The 24,240-nt window shown below is 37.5% G+C and overlaps 1 protein-coding gene across 1 annotated transcript in view; it reads right to left on the reverse strand.

Annotated features, from left to right (window-relative positions):
- Window positions 1-1,387: 1,387 nt before the first annotated feature.
- The window catches only part of LOC114461269 (CD82 antigen-like), a 34,215-nt gene continuing 11,362 nt past the window's right edge, over window positions 1,388-24,240 (reverse strand). Inside the window, exons 2-9 of the mRNA XM_028443240.1 lie at window positions 12,967-13,045; window positions 11,598-11,670; window positions 8,940-9,061; window positions 7,652-7,726; window positions 5,177-5,275; window positions 2,925-3,098; window positions 2,772-2,855; window positions 1,388-1,774 (exon numbers count right to left, since the gene is read on the reverse strand). Of these exons, the coding sequence (XP_028299041.1) occupies window positions 1,697-1,774; window positions 2,772-2,855; window positions 2,925-3,098; window positions 5,177-5,275; window positions 7,652-7,726; window positions 8,940-9,061; window positions 11,598-11,670; window positions 12,967-13,029 (768 nt within the window). The 5' untranslated portion in view covers window positions 13,030-13,045 and the 3' untranslated portion in view covers window positions 1,388-1,696. The remainder of the gene's footprint in view (window positions 1,775-2,771; window positions 2,856-2,924; window positions 3,099-5,176; window positions 5,276-7,651; window positions 7,727-8,939; window positions 9,062-11,597; window positions 11,671-12,966; window positions 13,046-24,240) is intronic.

Raw genomic sequence — 24,240 nt, forward strand, 5'->3', positions numbered from 1 at the left:
TGTACTATAATCTGTGTTTTAGAAAGTGGATTTCAACTGTTCTGATTTTGTGAGCTTAAAAACAATTCAATCACATCAAGAAAAATATATTAATATGTATGTCAATAATAGAAAGAATTTGCCATTTGAGCAAATTGATGAAATGTGAGCAAGTAAATACTGTAAAAACATTGTACTATATACAGAAAATTACTCAACCTTTTTTGGGGGGACTCACTTTTGTGCCCCAACCTTGAAACTTTAGTGCACAAAAAGGATCTAAACGTTTATTTTCAAACAATGAAACGTAATGTATGGATGGAATAATTCATAAATACACTCAATTTGGAGGTTTTGACAACAGGATATTGAAACTCAATAACTTTTTTCCCCCTGTAATGTGGTGAAGAGGTTAAATTCTATTTCATTTTGAAGGTCAAGGATGTGGAAATTCTATGTAACAATTTGACGATATTTGGCAAACATTTTATACATAAATGTAACTTTTTTTTAAAAAAACATGATTTTTTTTTAAAATGCATTGAAGTCATTGAAAACATAAAACAGAAGCGCTATAAGCCCGTCTGAAGTTCTAATGTTGTATTTATAGTTTTATGTGTTTTGTTTTGCCACTTGAATGCGTGGATTGGATTTACATTATTGATGCCCAATTGTCTTTGTTTTTGTTTAAATATCTACACTAGTGTGACCTTTGTATATGAATGTTAAAATAATTGTTTCTCAATAAAGCATTAAAATAAATAAATAAAAATAAATAATTGCACCTAATGCATAGATCTGACCAGTAGAAGGCGCAATATTCCCAGTGAATGCAAATCTTATGCATGAAAATATTGCTATTTGATCCCAAGACTCATGAAATGCACAAAGATCAGACACACAGACTTTTTTTTAAATGAAGCAGCAGCAATAAACTCTTTTAAGGTTAAACAAGAAATCTGAAAGTGAAAGAAATGTCACAAACACAAAAACTGCTGTAATGGCTTTATTAGCAAAAAGGAAACAAATTTAACGTTGTGAGAACACGTTTACGACTCCAGCGAGCTACAAACACCAGCTCTGTACAAACGCTGAACAAAAGGCTCATAAAAAGCACACACACACACACACACACACAAACACACACAGCTCGACTTGGAGTTAAAAATCACACAGATGAGTTTTTATAAAAACATTAAACCAATAATCTGACACTTACTTTTTAGAGTTCTGTCACCTTAAAAACTCACATTTAAAAAAAAAAAATCTGTTAATTCAAACTCCTTTGTTGAAACTAAAGTGTGAGAAAGCAAACATCCATTTTAGTACCTCAATATTTCTATTATTATTATCATTAATTGGACAACGACATCCTCCAAAACAAAGGAACAACCAGCAGGCAGGAGAAACTTATGTTGGGAGTCAAATTCACACAAACAATGACTAAAAGTATTTACAAAGTTCTAAAAACATGTCCCAACTCAAAAACACACGTACAAAAAAAATTAAGAATATTTCCAGTCTTTGTATAAGGGCAATGTTTTAACTTAAAGCTGAATTGAACCACATTTCTCCCAATTCTCTCCACGTTTTCAGCACTGCTCTGACCCAAAGCTTAAATCTACAAAGTTTCTAAAGTGCTGGAAAAAAAAAAAAAAAAAGTAAATATAAAGACATATTTTACATTTGGACACAGGCAGAGAAAGTGTTTGGAACCTCAGTATTTGGGCACTTTGGTGTAATCCTCTGTGTGGATGTTCCTGCACAGGCAGATGGAAAAGATCATCCCCAGCAGCTGGAAAACACACACATAATGGATAATGGTTAGAGATACTGGTGGGTATGATATACTGGTTCATACAGACTATTACAATAAGTCACGTTACTAGAGGTGGAACATTGTTTTTCAGTAAGCAAGCAAGTAGACCAGTGTGAGCACAACTTGTGTGTATATTTTTTTTACTCATTTTCTGTGTTTTTGTTGTCAATTTGTATACATTTCTCCCATTTTGTCTACTCCCTCATTTAGGGCTCTACTGTCCCATGTGAGTAAGTAAAAAAATCCAAACTCTCCGGTGTGCATAAGTCCTTTTCCTCCTGCTTCTAAACATGAAATAAGTGCAGCACCCCGATAACGTGAAACATTATATTGCACTAGAAATATGGACTTAGTTACAGTACGTTTGAAGCCACAGGGACTCATAATATTGCAGAAGAGACTCACGGAAAGAATCTATCCAAAGTGACACTGACACGCTGTGAACGAAGTGGGTGGAGTCACACAAGCACGCCAAAGGATTGACCATCAGCGTTATTAATATGTTCACATTTACCAGTTCTAGACGGGACAAAATGTGTTACATTTCATTTTAAACGTGCGTCGCGGAGCTCATCAGCTGTGTGTGTGTGTGTGTGCGCGTGTGTGTGCTGCAGCTTGTTATAAACTGACAGATGTCAGACTGATGAAACTATTTTAACACTGTGTACATGCACAGTTTGCTCACACTACAAGAGTAAATAACAAGTAAAACATTAATGATTGATGATGATGATGATGACATTTAATCTATTTTTTGTTGTTTCTGGTGTCATTTTGTGTACGTTGTTGCCTTTTTGTGTATCGTTGTTTGTCTTTTAGTAAATTCTACAGTCATTTTGTGTGTTTTTGAAGTTGTTTTGTTTGTTGACTTTGAGGAACTGCAGTTGTCCGTGTCTGTATTAAATATGAAATGTTTTACATGCTCATTCCACCTGAACACAACAGGACTGATAATCCTCTACAGTGTGCGTACCTCGATCACAGCCACTCCGATGCAGATTCCCAGGATGACTCCGATGTTGGTGAGCAGCCAGCTCTCCACGCTGGCAGCACATCCCTGACAAACACAGCTCAGTGGGTGAGTGAACTCTCAGCTGACAGACAACAGAGAGCCAACGGTTCTTACCACGTCATACACCGGCCAGTCCGGCGTCTGAGCCTCACAGAAGCCGCTGTCTGAGAAGTTTCCAGAAACCTGGGACACATTCTGACAGGAGCAGGGGAACAGCAGGTGAGAGCTGTTCACGATCACCATATTCCCGTTCCAGTCCAAACGATCGGTCCAGCCACAGCATTCCATCTGAGACAGACAGGGAACCACAGTCAGTCTGAGTCAGCGCAACGTTCAAGCTTCAAGGGTTTTTTATTGTCATTTTCATGTTCACATTAAAACTAAATTTGTTTCTCGGGACCAGCAGAATACAAGAAAAGAAGAACAAAAGAAATATTAACTGAAATATAGTGCAATATAAATATAATACAACAGAAATAAATAATATAAAAGTGCAGGTACCCAGGTGGATTTTTTTTGTTCTTGCAAAAACCACTGTTAACTTTGTCAACAACACTATATTGTAGGGATGTAACGATTCATTCAACTCCCGATACGATTCGATACATATTGCTGAAAACCACTGTAAAAATCTTATTTTTTTTACTATATCTGAAAACTACTGCATCTGTTTTGTTACATAATGTTCAGAAGATGCTGCATAAAAATTCTGCTGCGTTACATTATCTCCTCAAAAACTGAATAAATGCAATAATGCAATTATTGTTATGGCCTAATGGATACGGAACTGGGGTTGTAACTGGAAGGGTACCTGGTTCAAATCTCCAGGCAGCCACAGGGTTAGAAGCAGATAACTAATTTAGTATATGTACCAGCATAAACATGACAATAAAGGTAATCTATCATCTGTTATTCTATAACAAATTACTTACAAAGACTAAAATGAGATTAAAACTAAATTTGAACTAAAACAAAACTATCACTTAGTAGATAAAAGATCGCGATAAGGCGATCTTTTAAATCTGTTAAAACAGTAACTATTTGGAACACTCTCTCTAACACTCCCTCTATGTCTGCTTCTTCCCTTGTGTGTTTGCTCCTGTACTCCTTCTGGCTTTTGTCTTGCAGGTCCGTGGGATCCTCAGTGTGGAGTTACAGAGTCTCAACAACTCTGTCTCCACCCTTTCCTCTGCACACACCCAACACAGCATAACGTGGATGGCTGTTCATCATCGGAATGGGATCCACATAAGGTTCCTGCTGCTTAACAGAAGGTTTTCCTTGCCGCCATGATGAATTCATGTTGGGTGTGGGATACATATGTATGTGTATATACGTATATATGCATATGTGTGTATCCATAAAATGAAGAGTCCGTCCTTAAGACTGCTCTACTGTAAAGTGTCTTGAGATACCATTGGTTATGATTTGGCGCTATACAAATAAAAGATTGATTGATTGATGGTCTGCCTTAATCTATGCATCAGATTGTGACTTTTTTTTTTTTCATTTTCTTCATGAGGATTATTAAATGTGTGAATTAGGGCTGGGAAATTTTGCCTTAAAAAAAATCTCAGATTTATTAAAGAAAAATTTGAGCTTTGATTTTTTTTTTTTTTCCCAATGCACTTAAAAATGACATCAAGATATATTGTCAAAAGGGCAACTTTATTGCTGTCCTCAAGAGTTAAAAAGCATAGAATAATCCCAAATTAAAAAATAAATGAGGCTCTGTCATTCAACAATTTCAAGTTTTAACTCAGGTTTAAGCAAAAGTGCAACAGCAACTTCACAGTAGCTTAAATTTTCAGATTAAGAAATCAGATAACTACGTATTCTATAACATATAACATTACAATTAAAAAAATAATAAACTCTTCCCTTAGCATTTCAGCAGAGTGCGAATAAAAAATTCAACATGCCTGTGGCACACATATAGCCTACTCTAAAGGTAAACAAATGTAAACAAAGAAGGGGGCCGGCTCACATCATGCTACGGTAACCCACAAGGACGGAATGCGAAAAAGTCAGAAAACTGTGGTGGAAAAAAATTATATAAAAAAAAAAATCTATTTTTTTTTCATATTATTTTATTTTTTTTACTCGAATTTGCAAAATAAAAATACAAAACTGATTAATTTAAAAATTATTGTCAAAATCAAAACAGGAATACCAAATGAGTCATGACAAAACAAGTAACATGAATCAGTCTGAGTTACGACAGCAATGCAGAGAAACTCAGCCTGAGTCAGTCCACATTCATTCTCCACACACACCAACACCATGTGTCAGTCTGCGAGGGTTTAAGCAGCGTTTCCCAGTCAGTTGAAAATATAAAAATATCATCAACCAAGTGTGTCACTCACGTTCCTCTGGATGAAGTCCCACGCCTGCTCCGCCGTCGAGTTGTTCCCAGGATAGTTATCCAGAACTTTGGTGACAATCGTTGACAATTTTTCGTGTAACTAATGAGACCAAACACAAACATTCAGATCACTTTTAATGTCTCAGCTCATGAAGCAGCAATAAAATCAACGTCTCCACACAGAATCCAACTGACAGGTTTATATTGACACAGCGGGCAGAAGACAGAAGACTATCCATTATATATATGGCTCACTTTCAAAGAAATGTACTATTTCCTTTGCAATTTTTAAAAAAATCCAAAAACGTTCCTATTTTTAATGAAATAAACTAGTGGTTGAAGAAGGTGCCAATCATTACACAACTCAGCCAATCAGAGCATGCCTGGGGTTGGGCTCTAATTCTTGTTGTGTGCCTGAGTTTCTACAAACATCATCAAACACCTGCTCCTCCTCACTGCTCCATGTCTGCATACATGTTATGGTTATAAGTTACTGTAAGCAGTATGCAGCTAGCCTGCTACGATCATTGTCCATCAGCTCTACTTAACTGGGTAGAAACTAGGGTCGTTTTTTTATTCCGCCAATCAGATATGAACAAAGTTAATGTGGCAGTTTGGATATTTGATGCTAGTTACTGTATTATTTTCAGAAATCTAGTGAGAAGTGGATATGTTTTCATTTTTACACCAAGTGATTCACATTTTACATTTTCACTCCTTAGACCAGGGGCATCAAACTCATTTTAGTTCAGGGGCCAAATACGGAGCAGTTCCATCACAAGTGGGCCGCAGGTTTTTGGTGGGAAAGTTTGCACTTCGTTATAAATTAGACAAAGTATGAAAGGCATCAAAAATATCTAAGCAATAGTTGACAGATACTTATATGTCCTTTAATTTTTGATTATTTTTTTCCGTACCAATTTTTATTTAACTTGGGAAGATCTTGTGGAATAATTTGAGAAAAATAGCAGGATTTGAAAAAAAAGTTTTTTCAACAACAATATACCGCTGAATTATTTGGTAATTCACGCAATGATTCATGTTTTCTCTGTCATTTTCACTTTCTCCTGCAGGCCGAATCGGATGCTCTAAAGGACCAGATTTGGCCCCCGGGCCTTGAGTTTGACACGGGCCTTAGACTGTGCTGCCGACTGGTTGGAAAAAATCTACGGATATGTTGTTCGACTGTATAAGTCGCTTTCTAGATTCTAAACTGAAAAATAGCGACATATACCCAGAAGATATGGTATTTTAGTCGTTAGCTGGCAAACAGCTCTAATTGGTTAAGGCAGTGGTTTTCTCTTCACATGAAGAACTTTATTATTAATGTTCTAAAAATGAGATTGCATGAATCTCTTTTTTACCCCCAATCAAGGTTGTTTTTTTTTTTTAACCCATTTTGATGAAATTTTGTTGTGATCGACTCACTAAAAATCAAATAGGTTAAAATGGGAAAATTATGAAAAATCTAGATCATTAAATTTGATTCAAAGGGATTAAAAGACCTCAATTGTTGTTAAACGTGCAGATTACACACAAGGGGGCGCCACTTAAAGGCATCAACCCAGTCATCATAGTACTGGTAAATGAAATTAATTAAATGCAAGCATGTGATTCTGAGTCACTCACTAAAATGAGCTGATTTATTTGAGTCATTAAATTAAATTCTGTTTCCAAAGAGTCCCCTACCCAGGTCCTAAAACCAAATGGTTTGAGTCCAGACTGTTTCCTGTGATTATTGGTGTTTTAACCTTTGAAACCTGCTGTGTTTATGTGGTGTTTGCTTTGTGAATTAGCAGCAGCCTCTCCAAGGACTGATAAGGCCCGGGTTATTAAAAACGAGGGAATTCCCAAAGATTAAAAACTTTTGTTGTTCAATATCTAAATGGTTTACCTCTGTTTTTAAAATTAATCCTGACCCAGACGCTGAATCTGACTTTTTGGGCATTGGCAAAATAGTTTCAATCTTACTTTCAAAGCAGCAAAACTTAAAAAGCAAAGGATAAGCATAAAAATTGCTTTATTAAACAATTATCTTTGCCATCTAAATATTGATGGGCATTCCATCTCATCATGTCCATCTCGTGGACAAGAGGAGTGATGATCTCACCACTTTTTTTTTGACAGAACCGACATACGTTTTACAGTATGTGGAAACCTATTTTGGAGTATTTAAAACTTTAAATGACCCCCATTACACTCAATTTTTTTGTGGCTAAATTGTGGATATTTTAGTATGATTTTAATAGCCTCATTGTTGTTATTATTGTGTATTTTGTTGATTTGTGTTTAGGATAAACTCTGGACTAAGAACTGTATTTTTATGTATACTTTAAGACCTAAATACACATACAGCCAGGCACAGTGTGTCACATGTAAAATATTAAAACTCAAACAGAGTTAAAAAAAAAACCCAGACTGTTCCACTTTGACTCAGAGGAATACGTTTAACGCACAGGTGAATAGTGAGACTCACCTGCTCCTTCTGAAAGTAGATGAGTGCTCCGGCTACAACCTGAGCGATGAGGATCAGGAGGAGGCAGGTGAAGTACTGAGGAAGAGGAAGACAAATAAGATAGGTGACCCTTTAAGTGATACCTACTGGCTGCACCTCTGTCTGCTCCACCAACACATCTCACACCTAGAAAGGAGCTTTTTATCGCTCAACCAACTGATTTGACACACCCCGAACACCCACTTTTAACCACGTGTTGAAGCAGACATGCAGACCGTGACAGGACGTCCCTGCAGATGAGAAAAAAGGAGCGCGGAGGCAGATTCAAATCTACGTGTTTGGGTCACGAGACACATGTGACAAAGGTAAGATGGTCCAGATGTTTTCACCTGCTGGCACCTACACAGGGACTTTTAAAAGAACATTACACAACCAAACTATGGTATTAAACATTATCTTTTCATAGATTTTGAAGATTAAATTCACAACAGGTTCCTTTGAAACCTGGCCATGATTATTTGCACCATTGGTATTTATTTTGTTCCTACTGTGTGCTATTCTATTGCTGCTGCAACGTGTGAATTTCCCCTCTGGGGGGATCAATAAAGGACTATTATGTTCTATGATTTCTAATGCTTTCATTTATGTTCTTTACTCTGAGGTTGACTGTCCAGGTCGTCCTGTTTGGGGCTTTAGATCTCTCTCTCTCTCTTTAGATTAGCTTCAAAGGCTGCACCATCTTAATGTCCTTCCTTTCTTTTGTCATGTTTGGCCCGGCTGTCAAAATCTTTTGTTGATTTTGTTGGGTTGGGTTCTTTCACACACGTGTGAACTCACCAGCCATGAGAACTTTGAGTCGTAACTGGATAAACTTTTATTTTTTCCAATCATCTGTTGTAAACGTTCTCGAGATAACAAGTTTAGTATTTCAACAATAACACTCGTAAATGGAACTTTCACATTTGTTCAGTGAGATCAAATCTAGAACTTTTCCAGTAAAAAAAAACTAAACTAAAAGAACTAATAATTTTAACTACTTTGAGGGAAAATGACGCACATACTAAGTCAACATCAGATTTCTTACATGGAAGTTTCAGCACAGTTCAGTGTGAAGAACAAATGAACGTAACATTGTTCTCACTGAGAGAACAAGGAGTTGTTTACAGAAATCTAAACTCTGCTGCTGAGGAGATGAAGTCTTTTAAAGCCGACTCTTAATCGTTGCCTTCTCTACAGCAGGTTTATTCCTCTGAACCCTCAGTTCAGCTTTTATTTGTTAAACCTGTGGAATGTGGATGAAAACACTGACCAGGCCCAGCAGACAGCGGATCTCGTAAATGGCTCCCAAACAGCCGAGGAAGCCCAGCAGCATGGAGAAGGACCCGACCCCAATCAGGAGGTAACAGGCCACCTTCACCTCTGTGGATTCATCTGAGGAAGAGGAGGAACTCAATGTTAACACAATGACTCCTACTTTAACTTTAGTTTTAGCACAAAAAATAACAACAAAAACCATTCTGCCAATCTCTCCGTGCTCACTACGGATTTAATTCTTCCTTAACGTCTCTGAACTTCTCCCTTTACATTTTTCTTGTAAACATTGATTCTCATCTCATCTGTTTAGAGAGCGAGAAACAGAGAAAGCAAGAGAGAGAGAGAGAGTCAGTCTTGGTCCCACCCCAGGCATGAACAGAAATGATTAAAAAAAAAAAAAAAAAGAACTATAGAAATCTATTCAGGAGCCACTAAATCAGTGTTTTTCAACCTTGGGGTCAGGTTGTCTGAAGTTTAAATGGGGTCGCCAGAAATTTCAGAATAATACATTTTTGAAATGTTTTAATTATGAATATTTTCTTTTAAATTAAAACAACACAATCTTAAACAACTATTTCTATATTTACAATTTGTGAAATATAAATCTAGTTCAACTAAAATGCAGTAAACAAAAAAATCTGAGCTCAAACATAATCAAAAACTAATTCTAAATAATGAAAAAAAATTGTCTTTGGGGTAACCAGAAATTATTGATATCAAAATGTAGTCACTGCACTAAATACTGTTTCTCTCCACTTATTTACAAAATGAGATTCTTTAAAATGTATGTTATCACTCGTTCATTCCCTCATTATCTCTATAGTTGTTTTTACTTGAGATCGTTTTCTAAGCAAATAATCTGTGAATGGGTTTGGTCCAGAATACATCAGTGAGATGTTAGTCAGGTATGAACCCAGCAGGTCTCTCAGATCTATGGATACAGGTCAGTTAGTGGAGCCCAGAGTTCACAGCAAACATGGTGACGCTGCTTTTAGTTGTTATGCTGCAAAGAAGTGGAACAAACTGCCAGCAGAGCTGAAGTTCACTTCATAATTCCACTTTGTCCACTGTAATTGTTACAGTGGACAAAGTGAAAATTGTTACTATAATTGTAGACTCATGTTGTGAGTTGACACCACTGCACACTCGTGGAAGGTAAACAGTCACGTTTGGCGCCGTCTGACTCAGCGTCATCATGGTCTGAGCACGCCAATGTGCTCTAATGTCATCGTTCGCCTGCAGCGCCAGCCGACGCAAAACGTCGCATTCTGCCTCATCGATGCACAGACACAAAGCTGAAGTGTCTGATCCGGGTCGGTTACAGTCCTATGACCACATCATTAAACCTCCGAGGCTCGCGCCACACGCAGAGCGAGCGTGATGAGTCAGGCCGTGATGTGATGCGTGCTGATGGAGGACGGAGCAGAAAGAGCCCAGTGTGTTTGGGGAGGACACCTGCTGGGACGGACAAGCCCTGCTTAGAGACGCCAGCGACACTTGGCCAGTGTGAGAGAGCACATGGAGGCACTACTGAGGAGCTCTGTGCTCATTACCCATCATCCTCTGCCACAGTCAAACATGAGACTGAAGTCAGCTGAAGTTTTATCTCACTTCATGTCTGCTTTTCCTTTACAATCCTACCATCAGAAGATTTACGGCTGTTGTTCTTCACTGGTCTGGGATTCATTATTATTCCTTTACGACCCAAGTCAAGGAAAAATGTTCTAAATTCAAGGAAAACTCGAATTTTCAAGATATGAAATCTGCTTTAAATATTGTGCTTTGGCAACATTTGGCACTAAATTAATTCTTTTGGAGGCAGATATGATGAAGCGGGAAACAATCCCTTTTAATCTCAACAGCTGAATCACAAAAAAATAACACTGGAGCACAAGCTTTGAAAAGTATCAAACTAAAGCATACTACTACTAGTAGTGTGAATTAGGCATGGGAAATATATCAATTTAAGATATAATGAGGTTCCCATTTTGGCAATATAGAAAATTGCAAATTTTGTTCCATATCTAGTGTGAATTAATGACACTCACTGCCTAAAAAACACATTAAATGCAAGTCTTCCTTTTACGCAGACGAATGTTTGCATTTGATCCAGTGCAGTTGATGAACCAATTGAGCGCTGCATTAACATACTAAAGGATGTCTGTTATCAGGTCGCAACCCTTGATTCACCCGAGTCTGAAGAAAACAAGACATTCTTTAGAGGACAGTGATGTATTGATCCTGGTGAGAAATGATGGTTTGAAAATGTGCAACTTTTATCATAGCAGGGCCACAAAAAATGTGAATGTCTAACACAAGCGCTAAATGTGCAACATTCATCTAAGTATTCAAAAATAATGACAACTATAAGCATCAATACAGGAAAGAACAAAGGGTTTGTATGTTTTTGTTGCTATTTTGTACATTTTGTTGTATTTTTTCTCTCATTTTGTGCATTTCTGTTGTTGTTTTCTGTGCTTTTAAGTTCATTTTGTGTACTTTTATTGACCTTTGGTGTATTTTTGCTGTCATCTAATACATTCACTTCACTACGCTCCACAGAATAAATCCCAGACTCAATGTAACGCTCAATTGGGTTTGGGTTAAGTCAAACCATAGACAGGTGTGATCTGGCATCTGATTGGACACTTACTCAAGAAGACGACGAAGCTCTGATTGTCCAGAAGGAGCCACAGCCCAAAGCCCAGGATCACAGCCCCCAGAAGCTGCAGGAGGAGGCAGACACATTATTCTATTCATTCACAACGCTGGGTGAAACGTTTAGACATGACATGAATTTATGCTTTATTTACATCAGGGGTGTCAAACTCATTTTAGTTAAGGGGCCAAATATGGACCAGTTTGATCTCAAGTAGGCCGCAGTTATAGGTGTGGAAAAGGAGGCATTTTAACATCATTGAAAGTATGTACATTTTATTTATATGCGCTTTTCACAGATAAAATCACAAAGTGCTGTACAAACAAAGGTGAAATTAAAACAGCAGCAACATTCCAAAAGGATAATAAAACAAGAGAATTTAAAACAACAGGAGGAACATCATAAAAAAATATAATAAAAGTTAAAAACAATTTAACCAAAAGCCTTTCTGAAAATCAATACATTTCTAATTTCTATATATTGAAAATGTAAAAAAAAAATACTCTGAACTATTCTTTCCTTTGTTTTTTTTCTTTAATCTGTCCATCTTTTTTTTTTTTTTTTCACTTCATCTGCTGTTCTTATTGTTTTCCCCACAGCATTAACTTTCTCAGTCAGATGCCCTTCCACATGGTGTTTCCCCTGCTTAAATTTACATTTGTTTGCTGAAATTCATGCGTATTTTTATTCGCTTCTTCCATTTCCCACATTTCCTTTTCAGTGTTGAACAACAAGACCATCGTTTAAATAGCACCGTCTCCAACACTTTAGCACCTGTTATCGTCTGCACAAGCAGTCTAAGTAAATCAGCTGCAACAAGTTAACGTGTACAATCTAATGCATGCCTATCAATTTGGTATCTTAGGAAATCAGGCCACAAAAGTCTGCGTTCCTGCTTGATTTAACACAGGAGTGTAAAGCTCATTTTAGTTCAGGGGGCACCGAATATTGTGATAAAATATTTAATTTGGGGAAATCCTGTGAAATAATTAAAGGAAAAAGCTGAAACTTGGAAAAATTTTGATTTTTTTTTTTTCAACAATTTGCAATTAAAAATGACTGCCATCATGTGATATAAGAATGAGAAAACTGTGAGTCCTGCAGATATTGTGTAGTTTTGTTGAATTTGTGTATTTGGAACATTATTTCTATTTATGTCATTTTTATTTTCTCCTGTGGACCAAATTGGATGTTTTAAATGGCCAAATTTGGCCCCTGGGCCTCGATTTTGACATTCAATTTAAGACATTACAGTAAAAAAACAGGTTCATAATTTGTAATACACATTTGCTAATTACACAAAAAATAGATTTTTCAGTGATGGTAATATTTCATGAATCACTGGTGAAACTCAAATACTCACAAAGAAGACGAGGTTGAAGAGGAACAAGAAGTACTTGCTCGCTGTCAAACAGCCTTTACCCATGATGCTCTGGTTTTATCTGCAAACACAGACAGTAACAATGTGAGTTAACAGAATCCAGTCTGTATGGGACCCAAATGTAGGAAAATGTTCTTATATTTTCAGTTTCACCTTGAATGAATGAATATCAGAGAATAGGAAAACAAAAACAGGCACATAGATGGCGATGTGAGAGAGGGAATTTAACTTTTAAATTCTTGGCTTTTAAATAAAACAAAAAAAGTGAATTCTAGCAACAGGATGTGTGCATCGGTTTTGACCCACAAGCTTCATAAAGGCAAACAAAAACAGCAATGAAGAGATATTGTCTTTTAATGACTTTATAAGCAGGTAAATATAAATCACAATGCATTAAAAAAGAGATTAGGGTCAAATTATAGCCGCTTACTAATCTCCTACAAAATAAAAGCTGAAGATCTTTTTCTCATTCTTTAGGGAATGGGAATATTTTCAGCCTTTCACATTGTCTCACACGGTGGAAAATTCAGAGAGAGCATTAATTTGAGAAAAACACTTTATTATTTATGTTATGTTAGTGCATAAAACAAAACCCGCACTGTAGCTAATTGGAAATCTGAATTCCAAAAGCGAAGTTCATTAACCTAAGTAGTCGCTCGCTAATCCGGCCTCTTTATGGAAGTGTTGGAATCGAATGTGACCCCTGAACTAAAATGAATTGGACACCCTTGATCTAAATGTGTAACAAGAGGTGACAGATGCCAAAGGAGGAGCAGACCTCTGAAGCTAAATTGTCCCGGATGATGGCGGTCATCTGGTGTGGGGTAGGAAGAGGGGGAGGGGGGTCAAATCGGCAGGATTACACCCGCAAAACCAGTAAAACCTCAATCTGTGAATGCAGGGTGGGGGAGGGAGATAAACTGTTTGAAGCTGATGAAATCAATCAGGACAACAGATCAGGAAAGTCCACAGCTTTGTGACATGGAGCATTATACTGTGTGAGGAGATTCTCCACTGTGGTCATAAAGGGAAGGACAAGGTGTTCAAACTGTGGTGCAGGTGATACTGAAAGGAACAAGAAGACAGTCATTCACATCCCTCGCCAGATTGGTTCTCATTATAACTCACAACCTTTTCCTAAATGTCCTAAATCTAAGAACTTAGATGTATACATAAGAAAAATATAAAATTACTATCTTAATTGGTTAATGAAAAAAGCTGTCCCCTTTGAAGATACCTTGAACATAGTAAAGTGCGCTTGTCATTTTCGAACTCCATCAAGGTATTGTTACCCTGAAGCCAGACAATGAATTTAGTTATCCTATCTTAAACAGTTTCTGAGAAAAACTGTCCCCTTTGAAGATACCTCAAACAGAGAAAAAAAAACAAAAGAAGTGCAATAACTCCGGAAAAAATATTGTGCGCTTGTCATTTTCGAACTCCGTCAAGGTATTGTTACCCTGAAGCCAGACACTGAATTTAGTTATTCTATCTTAAACAGTTTCTCAGAAAAGCTGTCCCCTTTAACTCGGACGGACGGAGCTCAAACCTATATCCCCCTTTCACGCTTTGTGGTGGGGGATAATAAAGTGTAGAACCAAAGCACGAGGGATTCATGCTTTCATTCATGATGCCCACACCAAACTCTGACTCATGCATGCAGCAGGCATTTTTTTTAACCTTTAATGGTCTAGTTTTAATGATTTTGTGTGCACTAGAGACTCAGTTTAAAAAACAGAACAGTTTATATCAATATAGTTTCATCCTAAAGCTTTTTTTGTTTTTGAGAGTGGCTACGTCTCTATTTCTGTCTGAATCGCACACAAACTCTACTCTACACCACCTCACCCTCGAAAACTCTCCAGGCTCCTGAACTCCCTCACACATGCTGTCCCTCAGCTAGACTATGGCTGTGTTAGAAATCACATACGAACGTGCTACTCATACTAAGTCTGACATCAAAATTTGTATGTAGTGCGTTCACATTAGAGAGTATGGAAAGATTGAGTACGCGAGAAATACCAGGATGTATACTATATGGTAACACACTAAGTATGCACGGTGGGGTACTCTACTCATACCCAACCGCCCCATGATGAATTGCTGGCAAAATGTAAAATCATCCTGGGTAAAACAGCACAATGGAGGGTCTCCGAAAATCTCAGAAATGTCAGCATGAAATGTGTTTGAGAGTTTTATGGATCAAATGACCACATGTTGATAGTCTACTTGGTCACTTTCTCACACAAAATGTTTTCAGAACTCTCAAAGGTGGAGAATCAAGAGAGATATTTAGCCTCAGTGTGCTCTAGGTTTGTGTCGTAGGTTTGAAAAGCATCTTGGGAAACTTGGTCGTGGGAACGCTCATTATCGGTCATCATCCTAAACATACTTATAGTACATGGTAGACACTAAAGGTATATATACTCATGGAGTTTGTAGTGTATAGTATGGATTGTGACATTTCGAACACAGCCAAAGAGTAGAGTGATTCAATTGTGCTGCTGGATGTTAATTAAAGCGTTTTGTGTGTGTGTGTGTGTGTGTGTGTGTGTGTGCGTGTGTGTGTGTGTGTGTGTGTGTGTGTGTGTTTCTTTCTGGTGAACCTGAGAAGAAAGCATGAAAATGTGTGGTTCATTCACTCAGAATTATTCACCACCATGCCATGTTCAAATGGACTAATAATCCTTCTTTTTCATTCAGATGTTTGAAGATCATAAATGTATTTGTTTCATTGCAATAATAAAGCAAAGCACAGCTGTCACAAAAAGATTTACATAATAACACGTAGTGTTGACATTTGATAGCTTATGAAGACATGGTAAAAAAAAGAGAGAAAGAAAGAAAAGGATCATGTCTCAGAGTTGCCGTCATGTTACTATTGATACTCATTAAATCCCATTGATAGAACGAAAGAAGTGGGTCAGAGCGTCAGTGATTGTGAGCTCTTCCAGGTCTGCAGTGTCCGTATCACATGATCCACGCAAATATGTAGGAACTGCTGCGTCTAATCATGGAGCAGGCCATTTAACATCTAAACACAACATTGTGTCAATTTGCATTTTGCACCACAATAGCTTCATTTTACTTCCTGTTACTGCAGAAACCAGAGTGTGCAGAAGTTCTGGTGTGATTGCCAATGTTGCAGTTTGAAAACTGAAGCATGCCCTGCATCGGAAACGGCAACAGTTTCATACATTTTAAAATCTGTGTTTACTCAGATTTATGGCTACAGGTTTCCAGTCTGCAACACACATCGAACTGTTTTTTTTTATGAGTCTCTGCGTGACTGTAACAACCTGCTGGTAATGGAAAATCCAAGCCGACCTGAATGCGTTGTGCATTAGAGGTCTGAACACTCCAATAAATCTATGAGCATATGGAAGAACATCGAGGGTTGTTGGATGCTCCCAGCTGGCTACGAGGGCGACCCAATTCCCCCAACACACACACACACACCCCAGTACTGAAACTGGGTTAGTGTTACAGCGTGAGCTCAAGTCTGTGTGTGTTGGTGGGAGTTGTGGTTTCGGCGCATCTACAGCACAAAGACAATGACTCTGAACGCATCATCCAACCAAACTCAAACCTCATGACCTCCAACATCTTAGAAATTACACACAGTTAACGAATGTTTCATTAAAAATCACATTTATTAGTGCTGTCAAGAGATTACATTTTTTTTAAACTAATTTGTGTCTTTTTAATTGCTCCTAAAAATTGCTGAAAAACACCCTCAACTTGAGGTATTTTCATTTAAATTACATTATTGTGGCAGATCAAAGTGTCTTTATGAGGTATTTGAGATTAGTCCTTTTGTCAATCTCCAAATAATAGAAAATACAAGTGAAATAAATTGTCATATGTATAAGTTAGCACATCATAAACAGTAAGAACATTCTTCTGACTCCAAACTTGGTATTTTTTCTCTCTCCTTCAGATAATATTTATCCAGTGAGTGTTTTTAAAAGCAAAAATTAACAAACAAAGCTGAGCAGCTCAGCAGTCTCCTGTCTCCTGTGTTTTTTCCTGTGATTAATTAATCGCAATTAACGCATTAAAGTGACAGCCCTAATATTTATGTATAGGCAAAACATTTTTGGGCTCAGCGTCTTGTTATAATATTGACCGGTTGTAACATTTTGGGTTTTATTACATTTTTTAACATAATTATTTGGGTTGTTACATTTTAGGTCATTGTTACACAATTGGGCTCTAACAGGCCCTTTAATCCATAAATTATTGACAAACTGTTTAATGTAATAAAGTTATTAAATTATTAGGGGAAAAATATTTAGCCTCCCCCATGATGTAATAATGAAAGTTTTTACGTTTTGGGCTCAGCACCTTGTTAGATTATTGTCTAGTTGTAACATTTTGGGTTTTATCTTAAAAAAAAAAAAAAGTATTTACATTTCGGGCTCAGCACTTTTGTTACAATATTGAACAGTTACTAAATTTCGGGTTTTATTGGGGAAAAAGAACCATAACAATTTGGGTCGTTACATATCCGGCTGTAACAAGGCCGACATTGCAAATAAGATTTACCCATTTAAATAAAGATAAAATCAAACTAAATATCTTATCAAATTTAAGTTGCTTGATGAGTGTGGGAAAGTCAAATGGAAAAGAAATAAAGACATTCACCACAATCACATCACCCACAGACGGTTTTTGACTCAAAGTGACTCAAGGAAAGACTATAGATTCAAGGAAACTATGCAGATGCCCATCTCTGAGCAACAACACGTGGAACCTTGAACCAAAGACCACAGAGGATGTAGCACCTCCAACTAGAGCTGGAGTTCAGTTTTGTCATGTCGTTCACATCATCATACGAAGCTTCTGCTTTGAGAATCTTTGAATAAACTGGTTTTGCACAGCAGCGTGGTAGAGCAGGAGAGAAGAAGAAGAAAAAAAAATGTAACAAGTAGACCGATAATGTTCACTTTTGATGTTTTCAGCTAAAACCCAAAAGAGCAGCCTTCAGACTAAACCCGGCCCCCTGGAGCAGTTTACTCTGGAGAGAAGCTTGTAAACCCAGTAAAGCCTTAATGGTTGGAAAAAAAACAAATGGTTGGCTCTTAAATGAAGGATACGTTAAACTTTGCAAGTGCCACGAAGCCTCTTTGTGCTGTAGCCGCTCAATGAAAAGCAGAGGTCGTCAGCGCCGCCGGCGAACATCAGGATTCAATTATAGCCAAGCTCAGCTTTGAGTCGGTTGGAAACAGCAGCTTTTTACAAGTTCTCAGAGAAAACCAGAGACCACTAGAGGATGTTCACAGCAGCAGCCACGAGTACATGAGTGTCAGGGATGTTTTAACACAACAGGAAAACGGGTCAGGTCAGTCTGACCAACAGCTTTCACCCATTTCCTTCACAGAGGTGTTGAACCGTGTGTCCACTTAGTGAGGATACACAGAGGTCACCTTTCAGTCTCCAACAACCTCCACCACCCAGAGTGAAAAACATACTCCAACTGGTAAATTACTACAGCTTGTCCTTAGACAAGCACATGTAGGTATTTACTGTAGCTCTGAACATTTAGTCAGACACTTGCATTGCAAGCCGTTTATATTTATCATCAAATATCAGCTTTATATCAGCCTGGAGAATGAGGTGGAAATGAGAATTTCATCCATTAATAGTATCACTGGAGCTGCATACAAAACATAGCAAATATTTGCTTGCCCGTGTTGTCTCTGCCCTATAAATGACTGTATCTAACTTTGAATATTGCTTTTCTTTTAGTCTGTGCGACCTATCAGTGGATTTAACAGTCATTTGGCAGCACCATCCAGTAAGTAAAAATATTAATTGTGAAACATTATGCAAAAAAAGTTAAAACATAACGACTTCCTACTTTGCAGAACGAACAAGTGGGCTCTGGTTTCTACCTGGTAAAATACATCTGACAGACAGTTAGCGTAGCAAGCTAGCAGCAGCCTAGTACAGTAAAAAAAAAAAAAGAGCATATAAAGATACAAATGGGCTGATATGCAGACATGGAGCAGTGAGGAGATGCAGGTGCTTGAAGAAACTCACAGAAATGCTGTTTATGGAGAAGCATTTAGAACATTTTAATCAGAGGCAACATACATTGTGGTTTTCGTCAAAATTGTTCAAATCCTCACTTTTACACATGATGATCTGGATCAGATCTTGCATGTCTGTTTTATGCTGTTTTTTGTCTCAAAATGTAGACCCTAATTCATCCTTTCCCAATATTTTTTGTTTTTTTCTAGCATTTTGACTCCTTATGAATCGTCAAAGTCTGAAGTTGTAGAAAAGTTTTCACACGGGCTCAGAAAATGAGGACGGTATCTAGAAAAATAAGATAAGTGTTTCCTCGTAACTCTGGTAGAAAAACCCTTGTCACACAAAACACCAAGAGTTTATAAAACGATAAACATCGCAGAGACTAAGAAAATATCAAGTGTTAACAAACCTAGAATATCTTCCTCAACTCAGACCCAATGACTCATAGATGAGAGAGCACCTCCATAAAAGTATAAAGATCTCATCTGGTTTCATTCTGAGCTGACTACATGTCTCCTCCACCACCACCACCTCCTCCTCATCATCATCCTCCTCCTCCTCCTCCTCCTCCTTCTCCTCCTCGTACCAGGCACAACATACGGCTTTGGATGACGCAACAAGATCACACGAACACAGCTGAGAATGGAGTCGACTTCTGTTGATCGTTTGAATCAACGGCTTCAATGTTTCAGAACAAACTGCATCATACCTCCTTAAAGTTTATGGAAAGTGAATGATGAGCAGCATGAGGAGTGAGCATCAACAGCAGACCAAAAGAAAAGAGTTTTAGTTGGAAAGGGACAAAAACAAAGAGAAAGTGACGCTAATCTTAAGTCCGTTAAGTTTGTTTTAAACTTAAAACATAAGAAAGGAAGATTTTTAACAAAATAAAGAAAAATGAACACAGATTTAGTTCTCTTACTGGTCATTAGACTGTACACTCTGTTAATACTGAAATACTGTGAGACCTCGGGGACTGTTTGTACAATGGGAGCAGCTGGTCCATTTAAATGTCATCATTTAGATCCTGCACAAATTAACAAAGCTTGGAATACTTGGAATGTCTGATCATATTTCTGTCTGTTTGACTGTCTGAATAAACTTGAACTTAAACTAAACTTGATGTTTCCACATTTGAAATAGCAGTAATAATGTTTCATGATCGACAGATTATTGACAAGTTAATGACGGTAATAAGCACATTAAAAACTTAAAGCTGCAGGAGACAATTTTTTTTAACTGCTGAAGACAGTGTGGGCCTCATAGACCAATAATAATATGGATGTATAGGAGTGTTTTTACTTTATTCTTATCGTGATTTCTTGTGTTTGCCCCAAAAACTCTGCCAAAGTGTCTTCCCGTTGTTCTCACTGTTTATTTGTTTATTTATTGTCTTAGAGGCTACTCTTGTAAATACACTGTTTTTTTTCTGCATCTTGCACCACGAGAGGTCTCTCTTAATTTTATGTACCTCGTGTAAAATGACAATAAAAGCATTCTATTCTATTTCTGTTGTTGTCATGGACTGGAAGTTGTGGCAAAACAATGGTGGATTTTTATTTTGGGTCTTTACTGGAAAATATCTAAATCTGGCTGAAGTTGAATGTCTGGTGGAGTGAGGTGATATAACGCGGAATACCAGGAATAAACTAGAACAAAAAGGGAGTTAAGCCAATCACTGTCCTCCCCGTCTGGTGAAGAAACACAAGAAATCCCAGTAAGAATGAAGTAAAAACACTTCCATGCATCTGCTGAACTTCAGCGCCTCAGACACCTCCATCTTTGATTCTACCCCAGGCAAGAAGCATCTTCCTCAGCCTCTGAGGAACTGGGGATAACCCCTGTTCCATTTTTAATTTGAGTTTTTTCAGTGTCAACTTCCGTCGAGGCTGTGGCCATTGCACAGCGTTCTCTGCTCAGCTCTAGTTGCTCGCAAATCAAAGCCCATGTGGTTAGAAAATCTTGTTTTATCATTTGCAATATCATTGCAAATGCAATTAATCGTTCAGCCATAAAAGACACCAACTCTAATCAAGATTAAAATCGCAGTCCTGGAGTGGTTGAAAGCAAACTCAGCGCATACACACCTCTGACATAAAGCAGACTGACAAACGGCAGCACTGCAGCTCAATAAGAGATAAGAAGTGAAGCAGTGAGGAAGTGCAGGAAGTGTCTGGATGTTTGTAAAACTCAGATATAACCAGGCACGAACATGTTCAGCAACATAGAGATAAGTATGACGGTGGTGGCGTAACAGTTAAGGAAGTGGGTTGGTAATCGGAGGTTTGCTGGTTTGAATCCAACCTGGGCCATCGCTGTGGGATGTTGAGCAAATCCCTTAAACCCCAACTGCTTGTGTTATATGTCGTTTTGGATAAAAATTGTAATGGCTTTAACCATCTCAGGGAAAGCACAAACATACAGGCTCTGTGACTCACTGAGGAGAAGAGAGTCAGGGAGTCCATAACTCATTCTGCTTCTTTCACTTTTTGCGATCAGATCCCTAAGGGTGTGCCATCTAAGAAACCTCATGATTCAGGGTGCTACGATTCAAATAATCAACAATTATTACAATATTAACGATTATCACGATTTTCAATGCATCCACCACCCATTCGAGGTTACTTTTTTTCCTCACTTTGTGGCTATTTCATACTTTTAAACAAGCTATATGTGTCAGTAAGGCTCAGTATTAGAGGTAAAAAAAAAAAAGTATATATTATTTTATGTTATTTTTTTTTTACCATCACCAGTCGTCCCTAAGGAAGTTTAAGAAACACTTTATTATAGGGTGGATATAAAAAGAGAGGGCAGTGTTACACCTAAGTGAGGGGGAAGGGAACAGGGAGGACAGACTCAAGGTAGGAAATGGAAAGGGTGGGGAAGAGTTGATTATTTTAAAGTGACAGTGAGATGTGATGATGTAGTTGTGCATATTGTGACAAGTGTGAATCTTAGGTATAATGGTGATGGCTGTGAACAGAGGGTAGGAGTGAGTGGTTATACCTAAAACAGGTATTTAGTTTAAACCGACTACTTGCACATTGTATATTGTTATCGTGCTTTACTGCTACTTACCTGTCCTGTACTTTTTGTTTTACTTGGTTGTGTACAACAAAGAGTTCTATTGGTGTATTTAATTTAATACATTTATATCATATGAGTGTTTCAACTGTCTTTCATAATCAATGTGCTTTAAAAAAATCGGCCTCAAATATTGGCTGATTTTATTTTATTTATTTATTTTTTTTTTTTAATCGGAATCGGCCTTTAAAAATCCCATATCAGTCAACCTCTACTCAGTATCCATTAATGAAAGTAACCAAAAAGATGTATCATTATTATCTTCATGTATGTCAAATCACCTAATCAAACAGTAATCGTATTACAAAATAAATATAACGGCAACTAAAATATTAGCTTTTACAGCTAATTCTGAACCCACGCAAAAGCTATACAGTATTATTCAGTAAAAATAAAGACTTCATCAAAAGCTGCATAAATCCCACAAGAAAAAACATTTTGCTATGCACAGTCAAATCTACAATGTCAGCTCTCTTGTGGAATTTGGGTTTTTAAATAAAAGGTGGATTGGTAAAAGAACACAATGATTATTTATCATGTTGTGAATTATGACATACTGCCAGGGACTCGTCATCAATGCTGTCGTTGCGATCACCATCGCTGTCACCATTGTTTAGGATTTTAAACTGTGTAAGTAACCGTCTGTTCCTGTTCTAGTGTCTGCTGAAGACCTATATCTGCAGTAGAAGAGTCTGAGTGCCTGAATTTAAACTATTTGTCTTTAAAAACCAAAACAGAGTCACTTGATAGTCATTTGATCTGTTGCCTGATCACTGTTTGAATTGAGAACATAATGTATGACAGAGGTTTGTGAAGTCGTGAGATAAATGCCCAGTTAAATCTAATTTAGAGAGAGAATGATTTTATTCTCAACAATCAAGTGTGTCAGATCCGATGAATGGAAACCAAACGTGACCAGTTGCATAACCCAGGACATCTGGATTCTAACTGGAACCACTGTCACTGAAACAGAGCTTTGTTTCACTCTGCAGCATTTTATTTGTGCACCAGCAGTCTGGCCTCACAGCGCAACGTAAAAAACACCCACAACAGTTTGTGTTTACAGTTCTTTTCTCAGACCTCACCCGTCGCAGAGCGCAGCAGCACTACGACGACAACTACAGAATCCTCCAACAATAATCCACTGTGTTGTTTCCATATATGGTGAAGAAACTATTTGTAGCCTGGATTTTCACTTGGCACTCAGTGCAGTTTGAACAAAGAGCGTGTTTTCTCAAACTGTTAAAAAATAACTCAAATATTAACAGAAACCCTCTCCTATGGCATAATTAGTCTTGAAATGTTAAATCTTAGAAAACAATGCGTCCCAGTCACACCCCAGGAATGAAAACAAGACAAAAGCTTCTGTAGTCTTACTTTTGGCACCGATTGCTGCAAGCCTAAGAATGCTGGTTGACAGCCAACAGATTCCACTTCATAGCCTGTGGATGGCTTGTGTTTGTTTTATTTGTGTTACACTACAGATAGACACAGTCAGTAGTTCACCCAGGGTTTTACGTACTAATGTATGGGACAAAGAGTAGCTTCTAAACTCCTCATCTCTACAACTAGATTGTAAAAAGGGTGAATAGTTACAGATTATGAACAGCCAAGTAAACTGGACTTGCATGAAGATGTTTCACCTCTCATCCAAGAAACTTCTTCAGTTGTCAGGAAGGTTGGTGTCAATTATAATTGTAACCGCGTAACTGATAATTAATGACAATTATGGCGTGATTTTAATTGTATGTTGCTGTTATCGTAATTACATTTCTATTGAGATTAGATCATTGACTTTGTCGTTGTAACTGCCATGAAAATTCTATAAAAATTGTCAATTACAACTTAACGCAAAACTGGGGAACCATGTTACAGTTCTATACATGTAAGTAAACTTTATTTATAGAGCACTTTTCACAGGTAAAAACCACAAAGTGCTGTACAAATATTTCAGTAACATAAGTAGTTAATTATTAAAATATGTTCCATATCAAGCTTTCCAACATTTTACCATTAAAAAAACATTGAAATTGAGGGCTATACTGACAGAAAAAGGCTCAGATGCCCATATAAGAATATTAAAACCTATATTTTCATTGATTAGGCAGCCTAACATGGTAAATTAATAGATAG

The sequence above is a fragment of the Gouania willdenowi genome, chromosome 3 (assembly GCF_900634775.1).
Source record: "Gouania willdenowi chromosome 3, fGouWil2.1, whole genome shotgun sequence".
NCBI classification, from domain to species: Eukaryota; Metazoa; Chordata; class Actinopteri; order Blenniiformes; family Gobiesocidae; genus Gouania; species Gouania willdenowi.